Genomic DNA, 17,992 nt, shown 5'->3' with positions numbered 1-17,992 from the left:
TTCCCACCTCCACCCTGACTCTAAAGCATGTTCCAAAGACAAGGCCCTGTCTTCAAATTTACTCCCTGTAACATCCCACTTACCCCACAGCCCCTGCTCCCTCTTATACCCCTATCACCCCCAATTCCACTTCCAGCCCCAGCTGCCCAAACTCAAGTTTTGCATTTTCTACTCCCTACTGGGCATCACCACTGAGCTGGGCAACAAAAACCTAAGGAATTGGCTCAGAAAGCCCCCACGGCCAGCAACGTCAGGTCTAAATGTGTCAGCTACATGTTGAAGTGCTCCCTGCAACAGGATATGGCATGCTCCTCCCCTTAGCCACTGTGTTTCCCTCAGGTGGACTAAGGCAGAAAAAAGGTGAGACCCGGGGATGCTGTAGAAAGTGTCCAGGCTTTGGAGCATCACAAAACGGAGCTAAAGTCCCAGTTCTGCCACTCACTGATGCTAGCCTGGGTGGTTCATTCAAGACTCTGTACTTCTGTTTCACTGTCTGAGCTCTGAGGTCCAGCACCTCACTGGTGGCACTGTGAGTAGCACTGGCAGTGCTCTGAAGGCTAGGGGTGGCGGCCAGGAGAAAAAAGTTCAATCCAGTACAAAAGTAACAGATCCAATCACAAGCATCCAATAATCTGATTATTATTTGGTCTTTGTGATCCTGCAAACCACCATTTAGAAGAGAAATCCTCACTCACTCAGAGCTGGCCAGAAGTTGCCATGTGTCTGAACTCAGTTACACTCCTCAGACACAGCAGGGGCTGGTATGGGTAGCCCTGCACACTGGCTGATTGTCCAGGTTTGGTTTTGAACAGAGCAGTGTTCCAGGTGTTAGGCACCTTTGTCGGGGCTTGAGAGGCACAACCAGGGCAGATCAAGGCTGCAGGAACACATGGCCAGTCTCAAACATGCCCCCATCTGTGTGTGGAACATATGAGTCTGTGTAGCTGTAGCGTATGGTACTAAAAAAGTTCATCTCTTCCACTTAATTTTTAGAAAACTCAGAAAGTACAAGTTGAGGATTCTTGTCTGAGGCTAATCTAACAACCACTACTGTAGTCTAACCCATGGGCCAGCTTCTGTCCCTTGATAAATGTGACTTAGAACCACCATATTGAATTAGGAGCTGATTATATCTGATTTGCCCTGTAACAGGGTTAGGTCCATTTCCTGGGATGTAGCAGAAGGGCCTGATGGTCACCAAGCTAATCCATAATTATCGTTTAAAATTACAGCCCAAATGGGTCATGCTGGCAAGGTCAGGGGGACACCCTAGCAGAGCTGGGCTAGACTTAAGAAGCATCACAGCTTCCAGCACTTCGACAAAGCCTCTGAGCCTTACCTAGGACCATATCACCCCCAACACATATTTGAGGGTGGTACCTTCTAGAGGCCACTTGCCAGAGGCAGGAAGTGGGAACAGGAGGCTCTGTGGCAGGGTGGATTGAGAAGAATGCTGGTTTTAGAGTCGGACAGACCTAGGTTCAAATCACAGCTCCTCCACCGTGATCTTGGTAGCATGCTTTACCCCTCTCGGCCTCAATTTCCTTATCTGTAAAACAGTGACTACAATAGTAGCCGCCCTGCTATGGAGTAGAGTGGGGAGGTGTGAAGCTATAAAGACAAGCTGGGCCCAGGCCAACTTGGCCTTAGCCCTGAGACAAGGCAGGGCTTTGGGTTTATTGTGGATGTCACTGATGTACTGTGTTTATAACAAGGGGCTCCTCTCTGGACATGGTCACTATGGAAGCAATGTCCTTACCTGGCCCCTGGTGCAGTCTTCCAAATGATGAGGACAACATGGCAGTCCAGGCAAGCAGCATCTGATTGGGTTCCAAGTAATCCAGGAAGAACGGCCAGTGGGTTGTCTGACCACTGTTCTTTTTTCCTCCCCACCCACCGCCCCTACATTGTATCAGCTGCCTCTAGGGAGCCTAGGCCTCAAGGCTTCTTCTTTGTGGGCGTCCACAAGATGAGATGGATGGCACTTGGCTCTTGAAGGGGACCCTACAGGCCTAGAAGGGGTCCCTACTTCCCTGCATTCCAGGCAGCAGATGTACTGGGGGGCATGGGGACAGCAGAGTTGTTCTTTTTACATCCAAGGCCTGTGGGACCAGGGGCTGACATTTATAAATGAAGCACAGTGGTGAGTGGACATGCTATGGGGCACTAGACCATGGGCAGTAGGGGTAGGATGGTGGCTTCTCCTTCACCTTGAACCTAGAGTAGGAGCCAGGTAATAGGAAAAGCCAGAAGTCCCCAAGTGGGGAAAATGGGGCCTCACTGCACAGCCTAGCTAGTCCTGATTTTGAATCCTGAAGTAACCTCCCCCAACCCCACCCAGAGGGACATTTTCTGGCTTCAGCATTTGAATGAGCGTCTGAAAACCCAGAGGTGTAGGCAGAGACTGGGCGGGCCTGAGGAGGACGGGAAGATTTGCTCTCTTTGTTCAGAGCCAACAACTACAGGCTTAGTGTTTTAAAATGTTTGAATCAACAGAGGGACTGTTTATCACTATTTAAAAAAAGAAATGTAATTAGAGGTTAGCGAACCCCCAGAGCTCCTGGCTATGATGTCAAAGGCTTCCTTGACCTGGAGCAGGGAACAGAATGAAAAGCAACCACAGACACACTCCACTTCGGTGTGCTCCGCCACAAATCCCGCCTGATGGGTGCTCCCACCACAGCCCATAAAAGCTTCTGTGGCTAATGGAATGGCATTTCACATAGGTCCACATTTTTCTCATTCCTAGATGGCTTTTCTTTCTAAACTTGGGAACATGAAGATTTTATTTTAAGAACATGAATTACTGTCCAATTTTAATGTAACTAATGCAAACCAAAAACCAACTTTGAACAGAAGAAAGGAAACAAAAGCGATTTATGGGATAATTTTGCGTTTACAACCCTCAAGATTACTTGAGAACACTTGTCTGATGCATTTATTTCTGGTCAAGAGAAATGAATAGCCAGCTTTTTGGTGGTTTCTGGAGAACAAGGTAAAGGTTGGCCACATCAGCCTGGAAGACTCCGGCTCGGCCATCTCAGGCCAGGATCCTCCTCGGGGCCCAAAGAGGTAGTGTCAGGAAGATAAAAATAGCATGAGGGATTGGGCACCAGCTTTCTGACACATGGTTTTCTCATCCCAGGGACTGCCACGTAGGGCCCTTCTTTTCCAGCTATTCTAAGTGAAAAAGAAAAAAGTAAGATTATTTGAGAACTAAATAAAAACAGTGCTATATTTTAACCACCTTTTCTGTGATCTTCTTCCTTTTCCCAAGTGCTCTTTTTGGCTCTTCTATCCTCACCAAGCCAAAAATGGGATGAGCCCCAAGCTTCTGTCCTTGACCCCCTTTTTTTCTCCGCCTGTTCTCCCTGAGAGCAACATCCACAGCTGCAGCTCCAGCAGGGGTCCAGGTGGCCACAGCCCCAGCACATTCCAGAGGCCCACCCACCTCTTAGACTCCCTCCCTCCCTGACAAGATTCTGCATCTCCCTCTGGAAGGCTGCCTTTGGGGGATATTCCTCCCTGTGGTTGTCATCCCCTGGCCTTGCCTGCCTGTTTGACATGTGACCCAGGTCCCAGACCTCTAGAGGCCACCTCTGGGGTGGTGCCAGGAGCAATGGGGGCTCCCTATAGGAGGCCCTAAGATGAAGCACTGCCACCAGGGTAGGGGGGAAGGCTTCCTGGAGAAAGAGACCCCCCAAAAGGCAAGAAGATGAGGAGCTAACTAGGTGAGGCATGGAATTCCAGGCTGGGAAAGTCTCTCCTGGAGAAAGAATGGGACCAAGGAGGAAAGAGGAGAGCTCAGAGGACAAGCTTGGCAAGAAGTGCAACAGGAGAGGAGGCAGACATGCGTGAGGCATGGATTTTATCCTGGGGACCATGAAAGAGTTAGCTGGGAGGGTGCCCAAGTATGTATCTAGAAAGATCATTCTGGCTTCTGTCTGGAGAACAAATGGAGATGGCACAAGGCCGAAGGACACCAGGGAGAGACAATGGGCTTGACTAGGGTGTACCCCATTGCCCCTCGGCCCCATAGCACAACTCTACCTGGTTCCTGCTGGGTTTATACCTCCCAATCCCCACTGGCTCTCTGACCATTCAGACATCCAGGACAACAGTTGATGGATGAATTCGTACTCAAGTGTTAAGAACAAATCATGGCAGCATCCACCTTGAATCCCTCTGGGATAGAGCAGGGGTGCAGGTAAGAGGGGAGGGTGGTGGCTAGCAAGACTTCCCAACCCCTGGGAGTTTCCTCCCTTACCTATGAGTGCCTCCTGTGTATTAGGTAGCCCTACCAGTCAAAATGCTAACTAGGATGGGGCCGTAGATAAGACTTGCTCACAGAATCTGTGCCACCCTCTAGCTGTGTGACTGAGCAAGTCACTTATGCCCCTCCAAGCCTCAGTTCTCATCTCTGAGTGTGGGATCAATAAAACCTACCCTCCCCAGGCTGCTTAGGGGATGAAACAAGACGTTGTGCACTGAGTGCTCTGAACACAGTGCCTGGCACACAGTGGGTGCCCCAAAACATTTTTGATATAATCATGTTGATGAGGATGATGATTCCAGTAAGCTATAGGCACAACACACACATGTGAGTTCACACACTTTTCCTTTTTTTTTTTTTTTTTTTTGAGTTGGAGTTTCGCTCTTGTGACCCAGGCTGGAGTGCAATGGCGCAATCTCGGCTCACCGCAACCTCCGCCTCCTGGGTTCAGGCAATTCTCCTGCCTCAGCCTCCTGAGTAGCTGGGACTACAGGCACGCGCCACCATGCCCAGCTAATTTTTTGTATTTTTAGTAGAGACGGGGTTTCACCATGTTGACCAGGATGGTCTCGATCTCTTGACCTCGTGATCCACCCGCCTCGGCCTCCCAAAGTGCTGGGATTACAGGCTTGAGCCACCGCGCCCGGCCACACACTTTTCAATGTGAAGTCTCCATGTTGTGTTTTCATTTTGTTTTGTTTTGTTTGTTTTGTTTTATGACAAAGTAGCCTCACTGAGATTGAAGCACTAATTCAAACCATGGGGAGCAGTTTCTCACAGCTCCTGCTGTGCCCCCTGGTGTGTACAAAGGGAATTGAAGCTTCTGGTGATGGACGTGCCTGCCTGGCTAGAAATCACTTTATTGATTAGACCGAGGTTCCGGGAATGCCTCTATCAGGGACTGGGCCCTGTGCTTGGAGCTCAGGGGGCTCTAGGCTGCCAGTACAAAGCCCGGGGGTGGGCGACTGAGGGGAGGGGGTTCAAAGCTTTAGAGCTGAGCCTTAGAGGACGGGTGTCAGTTGGACCACCAGGGGTGTTTCAGACACCAGGGACACCATGTGCAAAGGCATGGAGGGATGAAAGAGCATGGTATGTTCTAGGAACAATGAAAGCTAGAGGTCAGGGCCATCAGATCAAATCAATGGGAGAGAGGGGAGGGGCAGAAATGAGGCCAGGGATGGCAGGGCCTGGTCACTAGGGGTCCTCAAGCCAGGCCAGGTAGAAAGATCGATCCTAGGGGTAGAGGGAAATCTGGAGATGCTGGACAAGGGCGGAGTGAGCTCAGAGCTGCTGGTGGGAGGATCACAGGCTTCAGCCCAATTAGGAGGGAAGGAGCTCAATGCAGTCAAGACAGGAGGAGGCCCTGGTGGAGGTGACAGCCAGGGAAAGAGGGGGAACAGGGACTAGAAACAGACTCAGGAACTGGGAGTATTTGGCCTTGACTCTGGACGGGACACTTGCAGTTGACGGAGGGGCCAAGGACAGAGTGGACAACGAGGGGCTGTGCCCGCTGAGGCTGGAAGGGCAGAGCTGGACTGCCCAGGCCAGGCACACTGAGCTGAGGCACCCATGAGACAGGACTCTGCTCCCTGCCTTCACGCAACCACTTTCAGTCTGTTTTTGTCTCTTTAACTGCCATAATAGGAAACCAAGGTCTTTTTCTTTTTTTTTTTTCACATGAAAGTTTTTAGTTTAATGCTTCTCGTGAAAAATCCACAACGGCCATAGATAACATTGCAGCACCTTTACTTCTTCGGCTGTGATCCAATCTCCAGCTCACTTTTTGCCAGCGCCAACATTGGCCTTTGCAGTCCCCCTGACTTTCTTCATTCTGTTCTTGCGTTCCTTTCGTTGCTTTCTTGAGGTCTTTTTCTTCTCATACAGGCCATGTCTTGCAAGTCTATGTTTGGGTTCATTTTTCTTTGCATAATCCAGGGAATCATAAATCATGCCAAAGCCAGTTGTCTTGCCACCACCAAAATGAGTTCTGAATCCAAATACAAAGATGACATCCGGTGTGGTCTTGTACATTTTGGCTAGTTTTTCCCGAATTTCTGTCTTAGGCACTGTTGCCTTCCCGGGGTGAAGGACATCAATGACCACTTGTTTCCTCTGAAGCAGTCGGTTGGTCATGAACTTTCTAGTGCGGATAGTTACTGTGTCGTTCATGATGGCGGCCTATCCTCAGGTCTTTTTCATTGTTTAATATATTTCCTCATTTTTAATTAAAAAAAGAGTAAGTGGAATGTTTTCTATATCCTTCTCAAACAGAAAAGCAACATTACCTATATATACATGGTCTCTCATGTATAAGAATGTCTAGATGTTACTTTTCCCTTGATGTATTTTTTTAAGGCAGTTTAGGCACCGCGATGAAATTTAGAGTTGTCCCCTTGGTGCTCAGCTAGCTGCCCCTCAGGGTCAGCCCCTAAGTGGGTGCAGACTAGGGCAGCTGTAGGCCTGAGCTCACCAGCCCTGACTCAGGCTTCTTGTCACTCAAGGGCTTGAGGTAAACTGGGACATGACAGCTATGGGACTCACTGTGGGACTGAGATCTTCCCTTAAAGCCAGAGGGTACATTCTAAACCCTGGAGATGATGACATTTTGATAAAGTTTAAAAAAAAAAAAAAAAAAAAAAAAAAACTACTTCACTTTGCAAGACAAACAGCTAATAAAATAGAATCTTTTTTGGTAACCACCCATACACCAATCAATCTGTCACTCAAAAAGCTGGTTCCCGAGAAGTGTGAAATGAGGCCACTCTGGAGTTCTGTGGGAACAGAGAGCCCCTGAGAAGCCTTCCTCTCAACCAGATTACAGTTGCCACCCAACACAGGGAAAATCTCTGATTCTGAGCACAGGAAATACATAGCTAATGAATTGTTCAATCAATACAGACTTTCGGAAGGTGAACCATGAGGCTAGGGGTCACTGTTACACTGTTTTACGTGCTCCCAGCCCACACTATCACCTATAATTCTGGCTCTTTTTTTTTTTTTTTCCAACTCCAGCCCCCTTGGGAAAGATATATGTAAGCATTTCCCATGGGGGGGAAGGGGGGTAGCCAAGGGATTGATGCCACAGGACCTCTTTTACACTACAGCTATTCAAATAAGAATTTAAAACAAAGAGTCATTCAACACCACCAAAAAAATCAATAGGACAAGCCTCAGTCATAAAACACATCTGTGTGCCCACCTGAGGCTACCATTGGAATGAGACTTCATCTCACTCACTCTCTGTCTCTAGCTCTGCCTGGTTGCCTCTTGTTTTTTCTGTTTTCTCATAGCTCTAATTCCCTATTTAAACAAACAAAAAAGTCTCATATTGTCCATAGGATACAGTTTAAGTTATCATAAGTCTTTTGGGGAACAAGACAAATAAATGAATTAGTTAATCAGAACCTGCCTAAAGCAGCTATGACTAAAGAATTCTGAGTCCTGCAGTACTAAAGTTAGAAGGAAAACAGACGGCTACAAGTGCTAAATGATGAGCAGCAGTGTCTGCATGCAGTAGGCACCCAATAAATATCAATTAATTTGTTTTTTAAATGATGGAATCTGAAGGAACAAATAAGATGAACTGGATAATAACTACTCTGAAAGTAATAAATGACAACAATAAAATGCTAACAGAAACAGATCAGAAAAAAAATAGCCATAATTCCATAGTGAAAATTATAAAACAATTGGAAAACAACCGGAAGTAGTAATTGGCATAACAGAAACAAATAGAACAAAGAAATTAGTGATGTTGAAGATAAGGTAAGACATGAAACCAAAAATGTAGACAAAGAAAACAGAGGAGCAAATAAATGATTTGGAAAACAGAAAATGGTATGACAGCCGGAAAGTAGGCCTGGAAGAGGGAGATGAATGGAGGAACACATAAAGGAGGCATCAGAAAAGAAACAATATAAGAAAAGCTTCCAGAAATGAAAAAACAGCTCTGCCTAGAACTAAAGAAAACACACTGTGCCTTTCAAGTACAACTCTGAGAAAAAGAAAAAACCATTTGCTAGTTTAAATTTTGAAATATAAATTATCCAACAAGCTGAAATGAAGGGAGATATATTCTTCTGAAATTGGGTAAGAATGACAAGAGAACTGACATCACAAACATTGAAGACAAAATGAGCCTTAAAAAAAATGTGCAATTCTAAGTGCACAAGTGGATTTTAATCACATCACTTATGCTCCTAAACAAGACTTGTTCCTTACAAGTAGGGGAAAACAAAGTCAGGTAAAAATTAGGGGAAAGTTGTGCACAATTATACTTTTTTAAAGCAAAGGAGAATATCTGACTTTTACAAAAATATAAAATTTAAAAGCTATCTTACGTAACAAGAAATTAGAATTAGAATGGACCAATTGAAGCAAGAAAGAATAAGTGATCTGACAAAATGTAGTCACTCTCAAGAGTCTACCTACACTCTAATAATTCTCAAACCAGCTCCAATCCAGACCTCAACTCTAGTTCTGGGTCTGAATATCCCACTTGGTCCCCATCCATTGGTAAAAGTCTGCTCGGGATGCCATAACAAAATACCACAGACTAGATGGCTTAAACAACCAAAATTGAGCTTCTCACAGGTTAGAGGCTAGAAGTCTGAGATCAAGGTTCTGGCTGATTCAGTTTCTGGTAAGAGCTCTCTTCCTGGCTTGTAGACAGCTGCCTTCTCACTAAGTCCACATATGGCTTTTCCTTGGTTCCTGTGAGCACTTTGGCATCTCTTTTGAGACAGCATCTCATTCTGTCTCACAATCTCAGCTCACTGCAACCTCTGCCTCCCAGGTAACTGGGACCACAGGTGCATGCCACCATACCTGGCTAATTTTTGTCTTTTAAGAAGAAAGTCGGGGTTTCACCATGTTGGCCAGGCTGGTCTCTAACTCTTGGCCTCAAGTGATCCCCCTGCCTTGGCCTCCCAAAGTGCTAGGATTACAAGCATGAGCCACCAAGCCTGGCCCAGCATCTCTTCTTATAAGAACACTAATCTTATCAGATCAGGACCCACCCTTATTAATGTCCACCTTTAAACTTAAATACAAATGTTCCTCAACTTATCACAGGCTTACATCCCTATACAGCAATTGTATGTTGAAAATACAGTTCCTTGAAAATGTATTTAATATACCTAAACTAGCGAGCATTGTAGCCTAGCCTACATTAAACATGGTCAGAACACTCAAATTAGCCTACAGTTGGGCAAAATCATCTAACAAAGCCTATTTTATAATAATAACTAACATTTATAATAAACTAAAATAATGAAAAGGTCAAAATTCAAAGTATGGTTTCTATGGAATGTCTATTACTTTTGCATCATTGAAAAGCTAAAAAAATCTTGGCCAGGCACAGTGGCTTATGCATGTAATCCCAGCACTTTGGGAGGCCAAGGCGAGCAGATCACCTGAGGTCAGAATTTTGAGACCAGCCTGGCCCACATGGTGAAACCCCATCTCTACTTAAAAAAAAAAAAAAAAAAATTAGCTGGGTGTAGTGGTGGGTGCCTGTAATCCCAGCTACATGTGAGACTGAGGCAAGAGAATCGCTTGAACCCAGGAGATGGAGGTTGCTGTGAGCCGACATGGTGCCACTGCACTCTAGCCTGGGTAACAGAGTGAGGCAAAAAAAAAAAAGAAAAAGAAAAGTTGAAAATTCTTAAGTTCCACCATCATAAGTCAGAGACCATCTATACTTCCTTAGAGCCTCCATCTACAAATGCAGGCACACAGTGGGTTTAGGGCTTCAACATATAAATTTGTTGGGGATACAGACATTCGTCCATAACACCATTCTACCCTCTCAGATGTCCCCCAGATACGTGACCCCTCTCTTTTCCTTGGTTCTGCCACCTCCCTGCTTTGGCTACTGCCCTGGCCTTCCTGCTTGTCTCCCCTCCTGCCCATCCCATGCTTCCTGTGGAATTATCTTTCCAAATGGATAACTGATCACTGAATGCCTACAGAGAGTTTTCACCAATATCATCTCATCTAATTCTGCCAACAACCTTGCAAAGTAGTAGAAACCCAAGGCTCAGAGAGGCTAAATGAAGGCCCAGTGTTGCCCAGGGCCAGATTTGAACTTAGATTGGACCCTGAAGTGCACAATCTTTCTAAGTGCGTCTCCCACCTTTGTAATCCAAACTTCCGAAAGGGTGTCAGGTCCACAATATACACAACAATTAATGACTGGCATATGAATGGGCTTCACATGTAATCATAACTTCATCGGTATTTATAGTCAAGTTGATTTCCCTTCTGAGTCCAACTAACAGAGATCCAGGCCCTCTGTTTTGCTGCTGCTTTGGGAGAAATGAGGAGTTAACATTTTATTCATCAAAACAAAAATGTGTACTTTTCCTGTTTAAGACAATTCGATCATTTGACTTCAATTATTTACTAGCAGATTTATTTGCACTTTAAAAGGCAGAACTTTTTCAAGCATAAAATGACAAAGGAACTACTCTTTGTCTTAATTCTCCATTAGCTGATGTCCTAATCTTTGTTCACTGAGGTGGGGGCACTGTCCCACTCACTGGAAGATCAATTTGAACCAACCAGGTGAGACATTCACCTCCCTGTAGTGTTACTCGGAGACCTAGCAGGTTTGAGGGGCAGCTCCTCTCACCAGCCATCCCTAGCAGCTACTCTGAGATACTTCTGCACCTCTCCCCCAGAGTCTCACCCAAATGCAGACAGGCTGCCTGACCATACCTGTCTAACCATGCCACCCTCCCTTGCCTTGGTATTGGTGTCAGAGGTGTTTGAACAAGAACAACTCCATCTTGAAAAGATGCTGGTTAAAATGAGGCTGAGATGTGCTGGGCTGCATTCCCAGAGGGTTAGGCATTCTGAATCTTTGTTTATTTTGACATAGGGTCTCACGTTGTCACCCAGGCTGGAATGCAGTGGTGCCATCACAGCTCACTGTAGCCTCAACCTCCTGGGCTCAAGCGATCTTCCACTTCAGCCTCCCAAGCAGCTGGGACTACAAGCATGCCCACACTCAGCTAGTGTGTGTATAGTTTTTAGAGACAGGGTTTCACCATGTTGCCCAGGCTGGTCTCAAACTCCTGAGCTCAAGAGATCTGCCCGCCTCAGCCTCCCAAAGTGCTGGAATTACAAGTGGTGGCCATCACATCCAGCCTAGGTTAGACATTCTTAGTCATAGGATGAGATAGGAGGTCAGCACAAGATACAGGTCACAAAGACTCCGCCGATAAAACAGGATGCAGTAAAGAAGCTAGTTAAAACCTGCCAAAAGCAAGATGGTGACCAAAACGACCTCTGGTTGTCCTCACTGTTCATTATATGCTAATTATAATGTATTAGCATGCCAAAGATACTCCCACCAGCGCCATGAAGTTTTACAAATGCCAGGGCAATGTTCCAGAAGTCATTCTTGGTTTTATATGGTCTAAAAAGGAGAGGAACCCTCAATTTCAGGGATTGCCCACCCCTTTCCTGTAAAACTCATAAATAATCCACCCCTCATTTAGGACATGATCAAGAAATAACCATAAAACTAGCCAACCAGCACCCTCAGGGCTGCTCTGTTTATGAAGTAGCCATTCTTTTGTTTCTTCTATAATGAACTTGCTTTCATTTTACTCTGTGGATTCACCCTGAATTCTTTCCTTTTCTGGATCAGGACCCCTTTCCCGTAACACTGGGGGCTTAAAGGTAACTTTCACTAGGTTTCAGTCAAGATTTTCCCCAAGGTGAGCAGCTGCTCTTCACCTTCACTCACCCTAAACTTCAACTGTAGAATGAGGCTGCAAGGTTCCAGGTCTGCATGTAGTCTGACACTGACAGATGGAAGGCTGTGCCGCTTTGGGTACATTACTAAACCTGTAGGCTCAAGTCTCATCGAAGGTACCTGGCCCCAGTATCACCATGTGGGTAAATAAATCAACCTCCTAGGTGCCAAGCCCTTTACAAACATTATTTCTGGACCTGTGAAGTCAGTGTTATCCTCATTTTAAGAAGGCAGAAACCAAGGCTTAGAGAGAGGCCCTGGGGAACAGGTCCATCCATCACAGCTGGTTCTGCTACACAGGAGAGGTGGAGGTATCCAAGAACCTGACCAAGCTCAGTGCATCCAGGGACGTAGTCTCCCTTGGAGCTGCACATCCATCAGGGGTCACCCCAGGTGCCGGTCTGCGGTCTTGAGGCCTGTGGGCTTGAGGCCTCCTGGTAGACAGGCAGGCAGGCAGGCGGGTACGTACTTGGGACCACTGTTGGCTCCGAAGACACTGCCTTGCTGTGCTGGGTAAATGGCCCACTTTCCACACCCGCCCCCCGGGCCCTCCCTGCTCTGCTACCACTGCCTATTTAAGCCAGAGGCCTGACTCGGCCCAGGCACAAGCCAGCTGCCGGAGCCAGGAGAGAAGCACTGCAGGCCCCGCTCAGCCGGGGATGAAAGGTTCTTCTGTTTCACCCTTTCCTACCGGTGCGTTTTGAATAATGATGCTGAGCAGGGTTGGAGCAGGAGCGGATTCCGCTCGCCTGGGAGTATATTGAGATGGGTAGCTGGCAGAGGGAGGCTCTGATTGAATTTTTCCCATTTCTAATCCCTGACTTGATGTGATCTTATTTTCAAAGAGGGAAAAAGTCTGTGGTTTGTGAAAGGATAGGGGAAGACCATATTTCAAAACAAGGCCTGGCTCAGAATATCAATGATATGACATGTTTCTCTTTTCTTTTGAGAAAAGACAAGGGCCTATAATTTCAAGGTTGTCGAGATTCCATCTCCCTTCAGGAACCCCTCCCTAAATAGCCAGTTCTTGTCATTTAATTCTATTGCGGAAAAAAAAAAAAAAAAAACCATGCAGAGATTTTTCAGAAGAGTCGGTGGGGCATGGGAGTGGGGGTGGAGGGTAGGGAGGGGGGCGTGCAGCTGTGCAGCTGGTGGGGGACAGTTTGGGAAATGTTGGAGACCAAAGATCCTTCTTGACAAACTTCTCACTGAGGGATGAGAGGTGAGCTCCTCCCCACTGACAGAGAGGGCAGTAAGGGCTGGGAGTCACACAGGCCCAAATGGCTCAGGAGTGCCCTGCCTCCTTTATGTCCAATGCCAGATGCTTGAGAGCCTGTGGTCTGGGTCAGGTCAGCCCAGCAAGAGGGTGAAGGACAGAGGTGCATGCAGGTTGTCAGCCAACTGTGGGTGAAGTGGCAGGAGTCCCAAGGACAGAGGACAGGCCAGGACAGCAGGTCACCCTCTGCTTCCCGGCAGGCTGGACTCCCCAGGCTGGGGAGGGGTGCTTGCCAGGTACTTAGCTCAGAGGGCAAAAGCCAGGGTATCCATGTGGACATAAGGGTTCCTAGGGAACCCAGGTGACCATGTGCAGAGCGTGGATCTGCGGGGCTCTGGCTTCCTTCTTCCCACTCTGATCTGGCAACCTCCAGTGCCGGTGCTCATTTGGTACTGGCCATGGCCATCCAAGATCTTGTAGTGGCCCCTAGTGTTACAGAAGAGGGAGCCTCTGAGGCTCAGAGGCTAAATGACTTGCCCAAGATCAATGGCCTAGACCAGAATGGGGTCTCACTGGAGCCCAAACCTTTTCTGTGCAAATTCATAGTCAGAAGGGAGCCAATTATTTGCCATGGAGGAGACACTCCTGCCAGCACGGCTGCAACATCTTCAGCTAGGGGACAGAGAATGGACTGGGCCTCAGCTTTCATATTCTTCTGAAACACTTAGTTTGGGTGATTTGCATAGTAAGCGTACATAAGGGATGAGCTATGAAGAGTGATGGGTCATCCTACTCCGGATGAAGGGGTGGTAAGAGGGTTTTGGGCTGGGCCATGGGACTGGCTTAAGGTGGAGCGAACAAGGACAGCTGTGGCTGCGCTGGGCATTGGGCTGGGAATGCTGAACTTGAAAGCAGAGACTGGGCCTGAGACGGGGTGGGGGGCGGGCCCTGGAGCCAAGGATTTGGCAGGTTGGTAGGAGGAGGCCTGGGCTGAGGCCAGAGGCGGGACTAGCGGGCAAGGGCGGGGACTACAAACTGGGACTGGGGCCCAAGTGTGGAGGGTAGCGTCCCCAGAGCATAGTGCCAGGATCCCTCACGTCGGTCAGCAAGGGGTGCGGGGAGCCACTGACATTGTGTCCAAAGGCCTAGGGTCACATGAGTTCCCTCCCAGCTGTTCCCTCTGAAGACCCCATTGGGTTCACAAGGTGTCCTGCTGAGCCTCCCTTCCACTGGCCTGCCTGCCCTCCCCCTTATCTGCCACCAGATCCCTCTGGTTCTCCTCAGTGTTGTTCTTCGTCCCCTCATCCACTCCATCCCAGTGGCCACTGTCCCTCTTCCCTGGCCTGAGTTCAGCTCTCTCCTACCCTCAGGTATCTTAGAGAAGCAAGATAGCACAAAGCTCCTAAAGCTCTGATTATTCTGGTTCTCCCATCAGATTAAACCTGGGCCCTGCGGCTGGAGTTTTTGAATTCACCTTTTTCCCACCCTCCACCTTCACCCCGCACCCCCTGAGCCCGGCCTGTGTCCCAGTGTCCACGTGGAGAGATCATCCATCCCATCCTTGAAGTCCTCCCCTCTTGGCAACCCTCCTCCCTGAAAATCCTCACACAAACCTCGGGCCCCGCCCACTGCGGCTGCACTTCGTCCGCTGGAACTGCCAGGCACACACCCTCACCCTGGCAACGTGGAGGGTGTGGCAGTGCCTCTGGCCGAAGGTGGGGCCCCTTGGTCTTTGTACCTGGCTCACCTGTTCTGGGCTGCTTGGTGGCTGTTGGGCGAGTTCCCGAGATTGTTCCAGGCACCTCTGTGAACTGCCCATCTCCTTTCAGGTCTGTGGTGACAGCTTTTCAGAGACAAGGACAGCAAAGTCCCAGTGGCTCCTTCTCAGGTAAAACCAAGGCTTCTGGAACCAGAGGGGTGGGGTGGGAGTGGGTAAGGGGGTGCTCCAAGCCTTTCCTCATGGGCTACTTGTTAGTGTTTTTATGGAGATACTCTGTGAGATTAAGAAAAGGCTCTCCTGCTTGTTAAAATGTTTGAAAACCACAGCTCTGGGTGAGCAATCTGGAGCTGGCCATCTGGGTCCCATCCTGACCTCAAGTGGAGTACAATACACCCAATCTATGGAGAAAATACTAACTCCTTCAATATATGGGAAAAATATTTGAAGCAGCACTTCATAAAAGTAAAGGAACACAAATTAAGCACCCTGAAAAATGTAACCAGATACCGCTTCCACTAAACTATCAAAAACATTTTTTCTTTTGAGACCGGTCTTACTGTCTCTGGGACTGGAGTGCAGTGGTGCGATCTCAGCTCACTGCAACCTCTACCTCCTGGGCTCAAGCGTTCTTCTCACCTCAACCTCCTGAGTAGCTGGGACTACAAGTACACACCAACACACCTGGCTAATGTTTGTATTTTTTGCAGAGACTGGGTTTTGCCATGTTGCCTTAGCTAGTCTCCAACTCCTGGGTTCAAGTGATTTGCCCGCCTTGACCTCCGAAAGTGCTAAAAACACATTTTTTAATGTTAAAACCCAGAGTTGGTAAGGATGTTGTGAAACACGTATTCTCAAACAATCAGTAAATTGACAGAACTTTGGTAGAAAGTAGTTTGGCAGTATGTATCAGAAGTTTTAAAGTTTACTGAGTAATTCTACTCTTGAATCCATCCCAAAGAAGTAATTCAGACTACTGGGCCAGTCTCAGGAATAAAAGCGGAAGCTAGTCACTCCTGACAGTCAGAAACCTCAGACCAGGAGCCAGAACAAGACCATTGTAAGAACCCACTCTTTCCCAAATATTGACAAAGTAAGTGTTTTCAGGGTTGTCAGTGTGGTCACCAGGCTGGGGGCAGGGAGATTTGGGAATCCAAGGTTGTGGTTACTGGATGGAAGAACGAAAGGGGAAATAGATGAGACCAGCAGCTCACAGGGAGGGAAGAAGGAGACCATTGGAGTTTTCACCAAGGGCTCAGTGGGGGGTGGGTAACAAATGTTACCTGCAGGGGACTGAAAAAAGAGGCAACAGTCCTGTTTTGTGGGAATCGAGGGAGAAGGACAAGAGGGACAGTGTAAGGAATGTTATTCTTCCCCAGGAACTTGTCCTGGAAGTAAGGGTGGTTCTGGATGGTGTTCATTTACGTATTTCTGGATATGTTTGCATATCACTTATATTCAGCCTTGGCAAGAAAAGTAGAGAGAAAAAGGAAATTGGAGTCAGGTGACTTGGCTGCACCTCTCAGTGACCGCCATTTACCTCTCTGAGTCTCTGTTTCCTTATCTGTAAGTGGGACCAGCTGTACCTATTTGGGGTAGTTGTGCAGTGTAGATGCACCCCCAGTGTGAAAAGCACATTCTGTGAGGTATGTGCTAGGCGATGTCTTCTCTGATGTCCCCAAGAGGAGCTCCGTTACTCCTGCCTTTCTACACTTGATCTTAGCCAAAAGGCCGAAAGCGATACTCTTGCCTTTCTGATGCTCATTTCCAGTCTCCCTCTTGTCTTTGCCGTGGTCTGGCTCATAGCTTTGTCCCGCTTCAGCAGGGAATGAGAAAGGAAGGGAGGGAGGGAATGAGTTTGAGGTCCCAAGCAGGTGGCCTCAGATGAGCCCATTCTGGCTGCAGCTTCAGGTCAGCAGGGGGCAGGGCTGCCACTTGTCCTCAGTTGGCAGGGATTCCTATTATCTACCTACTCTATACACAGCTAGGGTCAAGTGATGGAATAAAATTCTGAGTGCTTACACGGGGAGTTGGGGGCACAGGCTTTGGTCTCCTAGTCTGGCCTCAGAGTTAGAAAATAGAATGCTCATTCCCTGGGACTGGAAGTTGGGGTGGGTGGGGGAGCACCTTACCCCCTAACCCCAGGGTTCCACATGGGCAGGGTCCCTGGTCCTGCAGAGACAACCCACAGATCCACACACACAAGGCTGTCCCTCCTGCTTTGAAGGATGAATTTGCTGACATAGCTTGAGCCTCCTGTCTCTCAGTTCTGTTTCTAGCTTGATAGATCTGAAGGTGTCAGATCTATCAGGGGCTGGTTACCTACCTTTCTAGTATGCAGACTGCAAGCTTGAGCAATACATGCACAGAAACACTCAGCTGTCAAGAGAGAAAGGGCCTGTTTGCCCTGAGCCTAAGGTCCTCTAGTTATCCCTGGAGCCATGGATGGGCTGGCTAAATTTTGAAGGAGGGATCTTCTCTGTGAATCTTGAACCCTGAGCTCCTCTGCTGAGGCCACATTCCTTCACACAGATGAGGGTCATCAGGGAATAGCCCAAACAGAAGTGTGGAGGCCTGGAAGGGAAGAGTGGGGGACTGCTCGGGTCAGGGCCCTTGGAGCTCCAGGAACAAGAGGAGACAGAGCAATCAGGACACTGGGTACAGCCTGCCTTTCCCTGCCCAGGTGCCTGGGCAACCTCTTGAGTCAGCAGGCGCTACCGAAGGGCCACAGGAAGCAATGTGGTCTGATGTTTAATTTAGGAAGATCCCACCAGTTGCCAGGTGGGCCGGGGGAGAGAGACCAGGTGGAATCTGTGGCAGTGTCTAGGTTGGAGAGGGCAAGCCCTGAATTGGGATATGGCTGTGGGAATGGATCCAGGAGGCTGGGGGGGAGGGGGGAAGAATTGTGGGCTGGGAAGAAGAGACAGGGTATGGAGGAGTTCCAAGGCCCAGAACACTCAGGAGACAGAGCTGTATATGGGGAAGGGGGAGGAAGAGGAGTAATGAACTTCTAGAGGAAGA

General features: G+C 48.1%; 2 protein-coding genes across 3 annotated transcripts in view; one reads left to right on the top strand and one right to left on the bottom strand.

Moving 5' to 3' along the window:
• Positions 1 to 17,992, top strand: part of SMPD3 (sphingomyelin phosphodiesterase 3) — a 92,650-nt gene that overhangs the window by 48,418 nt on the left and 26,240 nt on the right. Inside the window, exon 2 of one of the 2 annotated variants that reach the window (XM_017539476.2) lies at positions 15,084 to 15,142. The exons of the other annotated variant lie outside the window; for it this stretch is intronic. The gene's annotated coding sequence lies outside the window, so the exon portion shown is untranslated. The remainder of the gene's footprint in view (positions 1 to 15,083; positions 15,143 to 17,992) is intronic. 2 annotated transcript variants of the gene reach the window in all.
• Positions 5,985 to 6,459, bottom strand: LOC108311845 (40S ribosomal protein S24-like). The gene has a single exon (XM_037742331.1). It carries the CDS (start codon positions 6,440 to 6,442, stop codon positions 6,050 to 6,052), a length of 393 nt encoding a protein of 130 aa, XP_037598259.1. The 5' UTR covers positions 6,443 to 6,459; the 3' UTR covers positions 5,985 to 6,049.

The sequence above is a fragment of the Cebus imitator genome, unplaced genomic scaffold, assembly GCF_001604975.1.
Source record: "Cebus imitator isolate Cc_AM_T3 unplaced genomic scaffold, Cebus_imitator-1.0 Scaffold118, whole genome shotgun sequence".
NCBI lineage: Eukaryota > Metazoa > Chordata > Mammalia > Primates > Cebidae > Cebus > Cebus imitator.
This window is presented reverse-complemented; position numbering and strand designations above follow the sequence as displayed.